General features: G+C 39.6%; 1 protein-coding gene across 3 annotated transcripts; it reads left to right on the forward strand.

Annotated features, from left to right (window-relative positions):
* The first annotated feature begins 395 nt into the window (after positions 1-395).
* Positions 396-5,438, forward strand: gja3 (gap junction protein, alpha 3). Of its 3 annotated transcripts, none has more exons than XM_079821264.1 (3): positions 396-458; positions 1,437-1,500; positions 2,529-5,438. In XM_079821264.1, the coding sequence occupies exon 3, from the start codon at positions 2,564-2,566 to the stop codon at positions 3,872-3,874; it is 1,311 nt and encodes a 436-aa protein (XP_079677390.1). In that variant the 5' UTR covers positions 396-458; positions 1,437-1,500; positions 2,529-2,563; the 3' UTR covers positions 3,875-5,438. The 3 variants fall into 3 exon arrangements, with proteins under 3 accessions (XP_079677390.1, XP_079677389.1, XP_079677391.1); XM_079821263.1 differs by having other exon boundaries at positions 406-739; XM_079821265.1 differs by lacking the exon at positions 1,437-1,500 and having other exon boundaries at positions 419-739; positions 2,547-5,438.
* The last annotated feature ends 11,391 nt before the right edge of the window (positions 5,439-16,829 follow it).

The raw sequence follows: 16,829 nt of genomic DNA on the forward strand, positions 1-16,829 counted from the left end.
TTATTAATTAAAAGTAGGCTAATTGTACATTTTTAGGCCTAATATTGATTATATTTTACTCCGCCAACGAAAATAGTTCCACAGAAACCAAAGCAGAATCAACGCTTGCCAATCAACACATTGAACGCGGGGTGATACGAAAAAATTGTTCTCATAACTCTTATAGGCCTATTATTTATATTATTTCATATAATAATGTTTTTATACTAATTATTATTATTATCATTATTATACTATTATTTAGATTAATCACTTTTATTATCCTCATTTTATGACAATATATAATATAAAATAAAGCATCTGTCTTCATCGTGTGTTCGAGTAAAGTTAAATTGGGGCGATGAGTTTAGGGCGTGGCGTGCGCGCTGACTGGCCGATGACTTTCTGAACGCAGCACTCTTGCATGACCACTCAAAGTGACAGTAGCGATGGCTGGGAACGGGAGACAGCTGCGCTTGGTGAGACCCCGTCTCCACACTCGATTTGCCATGAAAAACTAGGTGTTCTACGAGAGTTTGGCCTCGGGTCTATGTGTGAAGAACTTTTGTGAATGAATAAGTTCACGGCCACTTTCAAGAGTTTGGTAAGCTGGCAGTGCTGCCAGGATTTGGGAACGGGGGGAGCGGGGAGGGCTCCTGCTGCCTTTGGGAGGTCTGTATGCTTTCAACGCACTCAAACTGTGGCACCAGTGGCCGCTGGATATTGCTTGCTTTAGATAAGTTTGCCTACTTCAGTCAAGGTATGCTTTAAGTTAGGTTCACGGAATATATTATCCTTTTACATCCCATATTAATGTGACTGGTAGCTGGTAGGCCATCAACTTTGACTCCAGTGTGGATGGTTTCAGTCTACTAACAGCTAACATCATTTAGACACATTTCAAGAAGCCATCTGTTGTTTGAGATGACCGCTATGAGCGCATAAGCAGTGCAAAGAATAGAAAATCTGCCTCTCTCTGACAGTCTGACCCTGACAGTAGCCTACAGTGAGAACATTGGATAATCACTATCATCCGTTAATTATATAAACAGCAGCAGTTTGTAATTAAATGCTTAGCTGATAGATCAAAGACGATACATAATTATAAACTAAGCATATTTTAATATCTGTAATGAAAATGATAGCTACCTTAGGAACCAAAATATGTTTTGGGAGTAGGCTATTTGATAAAAAATATATCAGACCATCAATTACTTAAAAGGGGCAATTTTTTTTATGATATGTGGAACTAATATAAGGATTTAAAAATATTTTTAAATAATCTTATTAAATAAATTAAATGTATTTGTTTTTTGTTTTTTTACATTTTTAACAAATACAAATTCTATTTGCAGTTGTATAAAGTTATCTAAAAACATATTTAAAATAAATAAATTGAATAAAATAATAAATGTTTATTATTATTATTATTATGTAACTTGCACCTTCTCTTTCAGGGTCATAGACTTGATATAGAACCTTAGTCGATGGATTTGCCGCCCTCGATACAACATCATTTTAGTAAGTCAAATTATTGTTTTTCTGCCTGTTGTATGTCTTTCTATTTTGGGGGTCTTTGTTTACATGTGGAAATCTGTTCAATCTTACTGATTATTTGTGCTTATTATGATAAAGATGAATCTGGATTTATCAAAATCCTTAAGTTATATCATGACACTCATTTCTAGATTCATCCATTTTTCAAAGCACTCTACATGGTGAATTCATGAATTGCACTGTTTTAGCTGGCAATTATAATCATGTAGACATGATATGAGTGTAGATTCACATCAATAAAGTGGCCTGGTATTGTCTCCAATATATTTCCCTGCATTTTCCCCCTTGATGCCCTGAAATTGGCTCTATCAGGGCCCTTCACACATCACTGTCCAGTCAACGCTTTCAACTGTTTTTGAACATTATAATGTCGATCTCAGCACATGCCTGCTGGGCAGTGAAGCGAACAGGTGAGAGAGAAAGAGACTGTGTGTTTGAGTGTGGTGAAAAAGTGTGTGTATGAGTGTATGTGTGTGTGTCAGTGGCTGGAGAGAAAGCGAGCCATATAGAGTTTGCTTACAGTGTGCATGCCAGGTTCATAGCAGCCAGTTAGAGAGTTAAATAGTGAGGGGTCACGAAATCCATACGTTTATGTCAATGTGATATTGAAAAGGCTGATTTGCTCGATTTTCCCAAACATCATTTGATATATTTGTGCGAGGGACTGGCAAGTGCTTCATCAGGGCTTACAGTTCGGATCTTATACAGAACCCTGAAATGCTGTGTGAGTTCATGAGAGCTGAGCTTGTTTTTTATAGGTTAACGTACCTTTAGCTGTGCCTGTTTGAACATACACAGGCCTAGACAGACCAAGAAGATCCAAACCATATAATGTACAGTGTAACATGTTATTTTGTTAAAACTGTTTGACTAGTTCTGATGAATTCTCTCTGTTCCCCTCTTAACCCTTTTGCTCACCTGACTTCTCTCTCTGTCTCTCTCGCTCTCTGTCTCTCTCTCTCTCTGTCTCTCTCTCTCGCTCTCGGCTGCAGACTGTACTTTCTCTCTAGGCTAGAAATCGTAAAGCATGGGTGACTGGAGCTTTCTTGGGCGGCTCTTGGAGAATGCACAGGAACACTCGACCGTGATCGGCAAAGTCTGGCTGACGGTACTCTTCATTTTTAGGATTCTAGTGCTGGGAGCGGCGGCCGAGGAGGTCTGGGGCGATGAGCAGTCGGACTTCACCTGTAACACGCAGCAGCCCGGCTGCGAGAATGTCTGTTACGACGAGGCCTTCCCCATCTCCCACATCCGCTTCTGGGTGCTCCAAATCATCTTCGTGTCAACGCCGACGCTCATCTACCTGGGCCACGTCCTGCACATTGTTCGTATGGAGGAGAAGCGGAAAGAGCGCGAGGAGGAGCTACGAAAGGCCAGCCGGCTCCAGGAGGAGAAAGAACTCCTGTATAGAAACGGAGGGGGAGGGGAGTCCGGTGGACGGGGCGGCGGCGGCGGCAAAAAGGAGAAGCCGCCAATCAGAGACGAGCACGGCAAAATCCGCATTAGAGGTGCCTTGTTGCGCACCTATGTGTTCAACATCATTTTCAAGACCCTGTTTGAAGTGGGGTTTATTTTAGGTCAATATTTTCTCTATGGTTTCCAGTTGCGGCCCCTGTATAAGTGTGCGCGGTGGCCCTGCCCCAACATGGTGGACTGCTTCATTTCCCGGCCCACGGAAAAGACCATCTTCATCATATTTATGCTTGTGGTGGCTTGCGTGTCCCTTTTGCTGAATTTGTTAGAAATCTATCACCTCGGATGGAAGAAGGTCAAACAGGGCATGACCAACGAGTTCGCCCCCGAGCGTGAGTCGCTGCCCGGCGTGAACGAAGCGGAGCCCGAGTCTCCTAGAACTGTGCCTCCCACCCTCAGCTACCCGCCAGACTACACGGAGGTGGCCGTGGGTGGCGGCGTGTTCCTCCAGCCCGTGTCGGCACCCTCCACGGCTGAGTTCAAGATGGACCCTCTGCGCGAGGAGCTTGAGGAGTCCTCGCCTTTTTACATCAGCAACAACAACCACAGGCTGGCTGCCGAGCAGAACTGGGCCAACCTGGCCACCGAGCAGCAGACTCGGGAGATGAACGCCGCCTCCCCCTCCCCTTCCTCCTCCTCCTCGTCTCGCTCTTCCAATAATGGGCGGAAAGCCAAAGACGCTGCTCAGCTCACTGACACCCCCACTTCCGCTGCCGGCAGTTTGAGCGCTGGGCCGGAGGAAGGGCACGTCACCACCACGGTGGAGATGCACGAGCCGCCTGTTATTTTCACTGACGCTCGACGACTGAGCAGGGCTAGTAAAGCCAGCAGCGTGAGAGCGAGGCCCAACGATCTGGCGGTGTAGTGGCTCTCCACCCCATAGCGCAGGTTTTTGTGGACAAAAACACAAAGAAATACTGCGAAAAACAAGAGGAAGTGAGAGGCAGATTGCTGGAATGGAAAGGTTAATTCCATTCACACAATGAGCGATGTAAAATCGCAAAGAGTGCATTCATCTCTTATGGGAATATGAAAGATGGCTGCTGAATGCTGGTTAGTGTAATGCAGTAGTCGAATGGAGCAGCCCACCTGATGCAGAATCTGGAGTGATTCACTGAAAAATGTCACTTGAATTAGTCTGACCTTAAAGTAAAAATTAATAGACTGCCATTTAATCAGTTTAATTTAGTAAGTATATTGTATCCAAGTCTCATGATGCCCTCCTGGGACCCAGGAATAGACTTTTGTCCACTGTAGTGGACATTGTATTTTAGTGAATTTCTCTGATATCATACATGTCACATGTCCTGTGAAGAGCACATTCGGGGCTTTGCAGAGATACCAAATGTTTGGAGGTTTCACCAGGACAACAACTTCTTCTTGGTCTTTAAAACGGCTGACATTAATGTTTAGCACTCTTATGGAAATATGATAATATTTTGTAATTATAATTTAAGTCGGATTCATTTTCAAATTGTTTGTTATAAATCAACATCTCAGGAAAATGTTATGGGCTTTCTAATCAAAATATGACTTTCTGTTACAAAACAGGGTCCACTGTAGTGGACGCCAGGACTTAAATCATGTTTATCAGGCATTTTGGAGACTTTTATAGGGAAAGAAATTACATATCAATATTCCTATGAAATATTAGATATTATTATGAAAACGTTGCCAATTATTACTCCCATCATTACACATCTATTTTCATTACGTTGCACCAAGAACACATTAATATGCAAATTAGATGGAGTGTAGTTGAATTGAATGGGAAAATCCAAATATGGCCATTTTTCCCACATATTGCATAAAGTAAAATGGTATATCAATGCATTTCGTTATATCTTTCATAACATAGTTCAGAATCATCTTTAAACTGATACCTAATAATTGATTGGTGAATTAAAAATAAATCCCATTGTTTTTGCCTATACATGCAATTTCATGTCATTTCATTTTGAATAAGTCCTGGTGTCAACTACAGAGGACATATCATAACATATAGAAGAATAAAATATAATTTTTCAAGAATGTTTTATGCTCTAAACAATGTAATGACATGAAAAAATAATAAATTCCAAAAACTTTTTTTCTGGGTCCCAGGAGGATATAACAAAAGCACCAAACATAAAATGTTTGCAAGTGCAATAAAACAGGTTACAAACAAACAAAACTACATTTGAAATACAACATAGTAGACGTTGAGTTGTTTTTAATTATTTTTGAAGCCTGGAATAGAACGGGCATGAAATGAGAAGATAAAAAAATCAGCAGTAATTGAAGAGGGTAGTTGAAGTTTGTTGTTCCAGCATCTGTCTCTGCATTTCCTCACTCTAAAGAGAAATCAAAGTGTCGGGGAAGAAAAAAGTAAAAAGCACATTGCCTGACGAAAGTGGCAAACTTCAATGCATAACAGACGAAAGGTCATCCATACATGAAAAAATGACCATATACTAAGACAAGTGACATATAGATAACTGTTGTACTACTGAATGGTGCAGTTTGATTCATATAGCTTGTGTATTCTCTGGACCATGTTTCTTTTTTTCAATCCCATGATCTGAAGTTCACATCCTGCTCCTCTGTTGGATTTGAGAGTTTTGATATATGACCATCTTGCCATCAGGAATACATTTTCACTTTTGAAGTAGTTAATATGAGGAGGGGAGTACTAACTCTCATTACATGTGACATTTGAAATCCTTATTGGTTTTTTATATCGAAAAGTTTGAGCATTTTTATTTCGAAAAATGTAAGCAATTGGTTGAGAATGAGTACAAAAAAAAAACGTCATCAAAAGCATCGCTTTTCTGTAGTCAGTTCGTGGTTGCTAAAAAGTAGTTACTTCACAATGGACGTAAAAAGATGCTGCAAGTGTCTTCTGCTAATATGAAGTTCATCCCCTTTTTTTTTCATTTCTTTTTTGTTGGTCCAGTTTCAGGTTACTGTGAGGCCCTCATTTTCACTGACTACTACTGCTGTTGTATAGAACATGCCTTCGGTAAACATACTGTAACAACGTGACAGCACATCAGGATTTAGACCCATTTAAACACAATGTATAATGTTTTTATCATCAGGTATATACTTCGGCAATCCATTTAAAGAGACAGACAGCCCTGAAATAGAAAGAGGTACATTGCTTCCAAGGTTTGTCCTTAGGACAGTATTACTTTTGCTTTAATCAGATCACAGTATTTACAGATGTATGTTATTTATTTTCTGCTGTTTTTATGTATCCAAAAACCAAAGTGTGTTATTTTGTCGTTTTTTGGTTCTTAAAGTTTACATTTTAGTAAATAGTTGAAGATTTGCACATTTAGGCAAAAGACACTGTTCAATAATTCTTACATTGATAGAAAGGAGGAAATATTTTTGATCCTTAAAGGAAAATGTCTTAATGGTAAAAGTCGTTGTGTTGATGGCAGTATTATTCCACTTAAATAACATCAAATGTAATTTATAAAACAGCACTTGTAGAGTATAAGAAATATACACGTTTCCCATGTTTTCTTTTAGGACTGTTGTGGTGGCCTGAAAGGGCCGCAGGAAATTTGAACATCGTGGATTATAGCATTTCATCGATTCTGAATTTGAATTGGCCAGCCAGCCAGCTCTTTCCTATCTCGATCCGTTTGTAGTGTACTTAGTTGCAGCCCATTATTCTCAGATAACGCTCATTTCTTGAACTGATTTTCTCAAGCAGAGCTGATTATTCTGACCAATCAGGGAATTGAAACACCTACATATGCTCAGAACAGCAGCCTGTTTCGATGCTGTCTTAAGAGAAGAAGTGCCTTGTGTATTCAATTTTATAAGAACAAGTTGATGTAAATGTTCATTTACCTCAAATGTTTACAAAGCTGTTACTAAATAAACTTTTTGTACCATAAATGTAGGCTACTCTGACCTTTTCATTCATTTTCAAAACTCACGTTTAATGTTATTGATGTTGAGTGCTCTCAAGTGCAGGCCTGCTCACTAAAAAGGCTAATAAGTCAGTGGCTATTAAAAAGATCAAGACAGAAACTTTCACAGAACTGTGAGATCTTTCTAAAAGGTTAGCATGTAATTAAGTTCATTTTGTCATTTTTAACCAACCCTGAATTTAATTAGACAGTTTAAAAATTAATGTCAAGGCATTTATGCAATTTTATGCAATCCAGGCCAAAATCATCAAGAGCAACACCACATGAGAAACGAATATGCAGGAAGCCCGTGCGCATCTCAACCGAAAACTTGCACTCGTTGACCTCTGCCCTTTATGCTTATCGGTCCTCCACTCCAGATTCCAAGAGGGGAAGTGAGAATGAGACTGAATGATGAGGGACACTAAAATGGCACATCACCCCCACGATCAGCGCTGTCCTCTCTCGGCGAGGCAACGGCAAAACCATGCAGGCCATATTTGTTTATCACTCAGAATGTTCCTAGAAGTCCCCACATGCAATTTACACGTTGCAAAATAAATGTTTACTTAAATTGACCCTTCGCAGAGACCCTGTGTTGGGCTAAGGGGGTTCATTAATGTGCATAGTACGTCAATGTGACGTCAGGAAGACGTTGGACTCCAACTAATTCAACGTCAGTTTTTTGGTTGAAAATGAAAGTCGAGTTGACGTCTGTTTGACGTCAGGCTCCAACGGCAGACAGACGTTGAATTTTGATTGGAATAAGCACCGCACTGTTAAAAAAAGGGGGAAATGTATCACAGCACATTAAATGAGGATTAAACAACTCCACAAACAGCATTACCAGCTTCACACATTGCTAACCAGATTGACTTTATTTCTGTCAGACGTCTACAGAAGATCTTATTGAGAATTAACAAAGGTTTTGTTGTTGATGTTTGATTGAAAATAATAGTTTCTTAGTCACCATTATGGTGATCAGTGTTTACTTTAGTTGGGTAGTTTGACTGCTGTAACTGTGTTTGTTATGGCAAGAAAAGCAAGAGAAAATGTGATCAGATGATATCATCTTACTTGATGATAAAGATAAGATCATCATATAGTGGTCTATTTTACTGATGTCATCCAGAATCTAATCTTTTGATCCATGATCATTTTGTATTATTAATTATAGCAAGCCTGCAATTCTACATTGTACACTAAACATTTTGATCTCCAGCATCTATTAGACTCACTCGGACATCAATGATAAGCATATGAATCTCAACAATGGTGACGTGTTGCTTAATGCCACAATGCATTCTGGGAGCCATAGACTAGTTTTGTATGATGCACCCAGAATGTTTAGATAGCATGTTATTAATAAGAAATGAATAACATGCTATCTAAACAAATTATAGACTCTGAATATGATCAGTGAATCAAACACTACATGATGATCATGTCTTTATCATCATCAAATCAAATAGCTGACAGCATCTGAACACAATTTCTCTTGCAGTTCTTTCCATAACAAACACAGTTACAGCAGCAAGAGAAAAACAAAATATTAAAAGGTCAAGTCAAACTACCCAACTAAAGCAAACACTGATCACCATAATGGTGAACGAAACATTTTCAACAAAACATTAACATCTAAACCTCTGTTAATTCTCAATAAGAACTGACAGAAATGAAGTCAATCTGGTTAGTAATAAGTGAAGATGGTAATAAGCGTACTTTTTGGGTGTTTATTCCAACCAAAATTCAATGTCTGCCAACGTTGAAGCTTGACGTCAAACAAATGCTGGATTTAGACGTCAAACCAATTTTAATTTTCAACCAAAATCCAATGTCTGACTGACGTTGGCGTCTACATCCTGTGCCTGCTGGGTGGTGCTATGTCCGAGATGTCATGGCGCTTTCACGCAGTTAAAAATACATTGCGGAGCAAAAAGGACACTGACAGCGCACCGACAGACAAGACAAATCAGGTTACTTTTGGTATGAAACAGAATCTCAGCTTTCAAATGTTAAGAAATTCAAACAATAAACCATTTTGTGGCTCTTTAATGTGTCGTGACAGATCACTGTCAGTTCAAGCTGCACGCGAACCGATCATCTCTTCCTACTAGTTTTAGCACAAAATAAACATGAATGAACATCAGAAGGTATGTTGTACCGCGGAAAGACGTCAATACACCATTTTTCAAGTTCAAGTCCACCGACATTAATCTACCAGCTTTTTTGTTGGACAAAATGGCGAATTTGCCGTTATGATTGGTCAGATCGCCTGTCAATCAAACTCCCAGTGAAGGGTGATTTGTAATTGTGTTCCCATTTGATCCCGTCACCCTAATTGAGATCCTTATTCTGTTTGTGTCAGATAAATGCTCTGATTTGTTAGCAAGCTATTTATAATCCGAAAGTAAAACAGTACAAATGTTGCCCCAATAATTAGCTTTATTTAGCTGTTAGCTTGTTTTTGTAGTTATGAGGTAATACCTGAAGAGAACTGCCCGTTAACATTACCATTCATCTCAAAAGCATTTGTTTGGAGCTTACACACATCCAACCTGGATGCTGCCATCTTCATATATATTTTTTTTTTTGTATGATTAGTATTTAGCTGGTCATGTGATCTCAAAAACTCAATGAAGGGACCCCTTTTTAAAGAATTCCCATAGCCTAAATAATAACATGCAGAAAATCCTAATCCTAATTGAGACACTAGAATAATTCCCTGTTTTACGGTTTACTTTAGTCGGAACTGCAATAATTATGAGCTAAAAGCTATATAGCTTTGACAGGCTGCTGGATCATTACACATTTCATACTACAAAAAAAAAAAAATGACAGGATTGCTCAAAAAAACAGTTTTGGCTTGGATTGAAAGAAATGGATCAGAGAAACCTTGTCCATGAAAAGAAGATTGAAGACTGAGGGAAATGTATAAAGAATAATGGAATACAGAAAACCAGCTTGATCCAATCTTCTTTTTGTCTTTTTTTTAATCTATGGCTAGTCTAATTTTACAGTAATTGACATTTATAAACTATAAATATCAAATTAAATCTGTTTTAACTCTTTCAGTCAAAAATCAGCAATTTAAAGCATGAAACGGAAGTTGTGATAGTATTTTCTTCCCTATTGTAATGCATATCTAAGTGAAACTTGATTTTGTCCATCAGGAATTGATGGGCTGGTTGTCGGTTGCTATTTCTGTGATGTCATGTGTGTGACAATTTGTCCCGTCTTCTCGCCAGTAAACACGTCATCAGAGAAGAGATATCGCTGCAAGAGGGAGGGGAAGTTATTTTGACTAAAGATTAAGAGGGCACATGAATAATAAAAAAAAGAAGATGTGCATATAAAATAATTTACAATAAATACAGCAATATTCCATAAAAAATAATAATTGCCAATTTTTTTGTGACTTTAAACAGAGTCCTGAATCTATTTCATGAGAGGCTACAGTGAACACCTGAGAGATTTTGAGGGCGGCTCTCAACACGACCAGCTTAAAAATGTCTGATCTGAGAACTTTAATTCTCCCCGCACTGGTCCGTTTAAACTGACACTTATTGCATTTAGTCAGCACATGTGTTGTAGGAACAGTCACACACACACACACACACACACACACAAACACACACACACAGCAGTTGAAGCTTGACTGGCTGTTTCATGTGCTCTGTGTCTAGATATCTATGAGAGGACAAGTGTGTCGGGTTATTTTAGGGCCAAAGGATTAGAGAGACAATGCAAATTTGAAACCTCCTGTTAAGGTTGCTATACAGCACAGAATACAGCATAGAACTAATTTGGAGTATCGGTATTATGATAAAAATAAGGGCAGTGATCAATGACAATGATTGTAAGAAGAGTAAAACAATGACACCAAATGAAAGGGATAGTATTGGTACAGGATTGTGGGAAGAAGAGCATGGAGCCAGGCATTGAAGAGGAGGTGATAGGCAGTAGGTGTGAAGTCCAGTGTTTGAGGGGTGTCATTCGATTGGTTGTCTGCGGGTTGAAGGTTGCAGTGCTATCTATGAAGGGCAGGGTCTATGTGTAGCACTTGGCTTCACCATCCCAGAACTAAAAACACACAGGCGGTTATTTATAGCCTTTAATCACCTTGGAAATTCATGCAGCCTCTCTGCCTGAATACCACCGTGCCGTGTTGTTTATATTAGGAAAGCCACTCAATATGTTTGGGGCCCAGTCAGGACCAAGGTGTGCGTGTGCAGTTAATGACGGTCAATGTTTTGATGTTAGATTTGAACATTACAACAAATTCTTTCAACAGTAAAAATCATATTCCAGTCAATCATATTCCTGTCTTTTGAAGAAAGGTAACCCATCAGTCCTAACAATGACCATCATCTCATTCACACAAAATAATTGTAAAACTAAAAATATTTTTTATTGGCTGCCATGCGGTTTTGTCCTTAGCTATTTTGTTGTTACTTATAATTCATTGTAATGGGAAGAAGTAGCATCACCGACAAATATCATGGTTAAAGAGATAATTCACCTAAAAGGGTGAAAAGCTTGCTCCTTTGAAGGTATCTTAAGGAAAACGGCATTTAACAACATATAAAAGACCTGAACCTGAAGCGATGCAACCAGTTTTACAAAATATGGAAGTTTATTGTGCATAACCCCCCTATTGGGACACCTGACCATTATACACCAACAGGGACTGTAATGATATCGCATTCTAAATATATACATTTTAATATGGAGTTTGCAGCTATAACAGCTTCCACTCTTCTAGGAAGACTTTCCACAAGATTTTGGATTGTTTCTGTGAGAATTTCGGTTTCAGTAGAGCATTTGTGAGGTCAGGCACTGATGTTGGACGAGAAGGCCTGGTTCAAAATCTCCGTTCCAGTTCATCAGGGGCCGGATTCACAAAACATTCTTAAGGATAAAATTCTTCTTAACTACTAATTATTCTTATTTCCTAACTTAAGAGAAAATATAAGAATATGTTGTATCCAAAAAACTTTTCTTACGAATGTTCTTATCTTTTTTCCTTGAGATTGTTCTTGAGATAAAATTTTAAAATAATTCATATTCTCGAAAATAATGTTCTTAAAAAATCATTGTAAATAACTTACATACTTAAATACCCAAGGTTTTTAATGAATTTATTATAGGTACATGGCAGCTGCTCGGCTATGGAAACCCAATCCATGAAGCTCCTGCCACACAGTTTTTGTGCTGATAATAATGCCAGTGGAAGTTTGGAACTCTTCATATATGGAATCAGCAGAGTGTTGGACGACTTTTACGCACCATGTGCCTCAGCACTCAGTGACCCCACTCTGTGACTTTATGTAGTCTTCTGCTTTGTAGCTGAGTTGCTGTTGTTCCAAATGCTTCGACTTTCCAATAATACCACATACAGTTGATGTGGAATATCTAGCAATGATGAAATTCCACAAACTGACTTATTGCAAAGATACTGTCACATTGCCAAACTTGAATTCACTGAACTCTTCAAAACGACCATTTTTTTCACAAATGTTTTTAAATGCAGACTGCATGGCTAGGTGCTTGGTTTTAAATTACTACACTAAAAGACCTGTGGAAATGGATCAGCATTGAAACACTTAAATTGAATAATTAACCCTCTGGGGTTCTTCGGGTCAAAAATGTTTTAAAAGCGTTTTATAAAAAAATGTTAAAAATCGTAGCTTCATCGGAATGGTCCGAAACTTGGGGACTTTATTGGTACTTGGTATATGAACACCTAAAAAAATCCTTGGGGACAGGATTTGAAAAGTCTAAGTGGTCGTAAAACAAATAGTCACACTCAGGACCTTTGGGTCAAAAATGACCCCCATAGGAAATGAATGGGAAATTGGCAAAAATATGAAAATACAGAGTTTTTTTGTGCATACAATCTACAAATCAGCCAGAACGCAGAAAAAAGGACTCAACAGCGAAGGGGTGAATCTCTAAAACATCAAGAGTTCAAAACAGACAAAAATACTCACAAACACACACACAAAAACACAATTAGCTTTTGGAATGGCACGCGTTAATTTGTGTGTGCGTGTGTTTTTGTGTCTATAAGTGTGTGTGTGAGAGTTTTATTGATTTTTATTTGAAGAAGATTTTCAAAATCAAGTATAAATTAATTATTAACAATCTAATTGATCAGGTTAACAAGCTGACTTCTAAAGTGTCATAAAAGTCCCTTTGGTGTTTTTATATTGCAGTAATACTAGTAACAATTGTCTAAAAAAAAAAAAAAGCATTAAACATTAAATATAATATTATTTTACTAATGTTTTACTTCAATTTAAATTAAAATGCAATATATACATTTAGATTGGACCCCCTTTTTAGTACAGTTTAATATGGAGTTGGCCCACCCTTTGCAGCTATAACAGCTTCTTATAACTTTTCTGGGAAGGCTTTCCAAGGTTTAGAAGTGTGTGTATGGGAATTTTTGACCATGCTTCAAGAAGCGAATTTGGCCTGGCTTGCAGTCTCCCCTCTAATTCATCCCAAAGGTGTTCTGTCGGGTTGAGGTCAGGACTGTGTAGGCCAGTCAAGTTCCTCCACACCAAACTCGCTCATCCATGTCTTTATGGACCTTGTTTTGTGCACTGGTGCGCAGTCCTGTTGGAACTGGAAGGGGCCGTCCCCAAACTGTTCCCACAAAGTTGGGAGCATGAAATTGCCCAAAATGTCTTGGTATGCTGAAGCATTAAGAGTTCCTTTCACTGGAACTAAGGGGCCAAGCCCAACCCCTGAAAAACAACCCCAACATCATAATCCCCCTACACCAAACTTTACACTTGGCACAATGCAATTAGGCAAGTACCGTTTTCCTGGCAACTGCCAAACCATCAGATTGCAGGACAGAGAAGTGTGATTCGCCACTCCAGAGAACATGTCTCCACTGTTCTAGTGTCCAGTGGTGGCGTGCTTTACACCACTGCATCTGACGCTTTGAATTGCACTTGGTGATGTAAGGCTTGGATGCAGCTGCTCGGCCATGGAAACTCATTCCATGAAGCTCTCGATGCACTGTTCTTGAGATAATCTGAAGGCCACACAAAGTTTGGAGGTCTGTAGCTATTGACTGTGCAGAAATTTGGTGACTTCTAAGCACTGTGCGCCTCAGCATGCGCTGACCCCACTCTGTGATTTTACGTGGCGTACCACTTCGTGGCTGAGTTGCTGTTGTTCCCAATTGCTTTCACTTTGTTATAATACCATTAACAGTTGACCGTGGAATATTTTGTAATGAGGAAATTTCACAAATGGGCTTATTGCACAAGTGGCAACCTATCACGGTACCACACTTGAATTCACTGAGCTCCTGAGAGTGACCCATTCGTTCACAAATGTTTGTAAAAGCAGTCTGCATGCCTAGGTGCTTGATTTTAGACACCTGTGGCCATGGAAGTTATTGCAACACCTGCATACAATGATTTGGAGGCGTGTCCGAATACTTTTGGCAATATTGTGTATATACACCGATATAGCCCTGACCTGTTGAGGCATGGACTCCACTAGACCCCTGAAGGTGTGCTGTGGTATCTGGCACCAAGATGTTAGCAGCAGACCCTTTAAGTCCTGTTTCACAAGTTTATGTGCCCATATAATCTTAGTGAAATGGTAAACAGATTTGGTTTGCTGTCTGCTATAGAGGGGCTCGGAGAGGATATTATACCCGAGCTCCGATTGCCCCCCTATAACAGGCAAAATTGTACAAGAAGGAGGAGCAGGGGAGAAGGAGGGAAGAGGTAAGCTGCTGGTTTTATACTTTGGTATTAATCGGAAGATTAGATGGGCGTACTCCTCCCGAAATTATGTTTAATAACTTCACAAGTTGCGAGGTGGGGCCTCCATGGATCTGACTTGTTTGTTCAGCACATCCCACAGATGCTCGATTGGATTGAGATTGGAGGCCAAGTCAACACCTCAAACTCATTGTTGTGCTCCTCAAACGATTCCTGAACCATTTTGGCTTTGTGGCAGGGCGCAGTATCCTGCTGAAAGAGGCCACAACCACCAGAGAATACCCATTCCATGAAAGGGTGTACATTGACCACACGGGCCAGCCTTCGTTCCCCGTGTGCATCAGTGAGCCTTGGCCACCCATGACCCTCCACTGTTCTCCACTGTTCCACTTTTGATAGATACTATATATATATAATATATATATATAGCAGTAACACATATTATCATGGTCTAAGAAAAGACTTAAGAAAAATAGACTTATGAGAAATTAAACAACAGTAAAAATTGATTATAAGATTGTAAATATACTGTAAGTTAATGTTCAAATGTGTTTAAAATCATATATGGTATTGTATAGGAATAGTGTGCATTGTAGTTTGACCTTTTGCCAGCTGAAAGTGAGTAACAGCATCTGTCACTGTAGAATTGTAGAATGACCCAGAAGACAATGGCAGGGCACACAGATCTCTCTGTGAACACACTCTCACACTATTCTAGTTCAGTACAGAGAATGTCTGGACTTGTGCTTATACTAAACAAGGGTCCGACCATATCTAAAGGCAAAATGGCAGTGACAGTGACTCTGAGTGAACTTACACAGGTCATGTTCATTCACAATGTGCGTGTGGACAGAGATCTGTTGTTCTGTTTTAAATGGGCTGTATCACATTGTCACACTGCTTTCTAAACACAGATAGGCCACCCTAAATGTAATGACATTACAAATAAGTCCTTCAAATTGAGCTGTATGGGATAACAGCTGTCCAGGAGCGTAATTCCGACTGAATTAAGTTTTAACAGTTTTAAAACTCATGTAGAAATGAAAATGTGAGAACTGTGGTGGTCCTCCATACTGGTGCTTCTCACTTTAGTACAGCTGGTTGCTGTGTTCCCCCTCAAACATAAACTCCTCCTCCCTCAGCTCGCTCTCTGTTGTTTTATAATTAAATGGTGACATTAGTTCATATCATGTGATTGTAAAAGGATTCATCACACATTAGAAGGCCTAATCGCCACCTATAGTCTGCCTCTCGCCTCTGCCGCGGCTCTATCCCACATGACCCTGCTGAGGGCAGCGCTTTCTTTATGTCCCCTGAAAGGACTGGGGATTGAGCCCAAACAAAAAAACCCACGAGGGTGAAAAAATGTTTTTACATCCGCCTGCCCTCTCGCCCGGCCGGCTGTGTGTGCGCTCAGGGTCGTTTTCGCTTTAGATCAATGGGACAAGTTATTGGAGTCTGGCCAACTCTAACTGATGGAAAAGAAAGAAAAAAGCTGCCTCTTCAAAAAAAGAGGGTTTGTCATACCTGCACGTGCCTTCACAAAACAGCCCGTTCTTCTTGTTCTAGCCTCTGATTTATCTCTCTTGTACATAATTTGGATATTTGAACTGAAATGTTAAGCAGATTTGTGCCCTGTGCAGTACAGAGAAAACATCCACACACATAACGCTCACAAACGCAGGGAGGTGCCAAAGTTCACAAGCACACTCAAATAGGTGGGGTAACCTCAGCGTGCTTTGCGTCACTCAAACAGAAAGAAAAAACAGAGAGACCACATTCCAGTGATCCTGAAGCAGGGATCAGAGTCGTGCCCACATGGAGAGCGATGGCCATTTATCTGGAAACAAAACTCACGCCCAAATGTGAAAGAATTTAATGTCTCCATTCTGCCCCAGCCCGTCCTGGTTTAATTTTGGCTCCAACACGTGTGCCCAATGTAGGACGCCCCCAACTGGATGCATCGCGAGGGACACATGCTGAATAACACCAGCTGTGGTTTCAAAAGGGCTCAAACATTTCCAAAAAAGTCTCACTCTAAATCTAATTTAAACCTGGAAACTTTAAATCAATGTTATGATGTAAAATGAATAAGGAATATATCTGTGTCAACATCAAATATTGTGACATTAACCATTTGAATTTCTGTACAAAAGGT

Source organism: Gobio gobio (genome assembly GCF_949357685.1).
Source record: "Gobio gobio genome assembly, chromosome: 7".
In the NCBI taxonomy this organism is placed as follows: Eukaryota; Metazoa; Chordata; class Actinopteri; order Cypriniformes; family Gobionidae; genus Gobio; species Gobio gobio.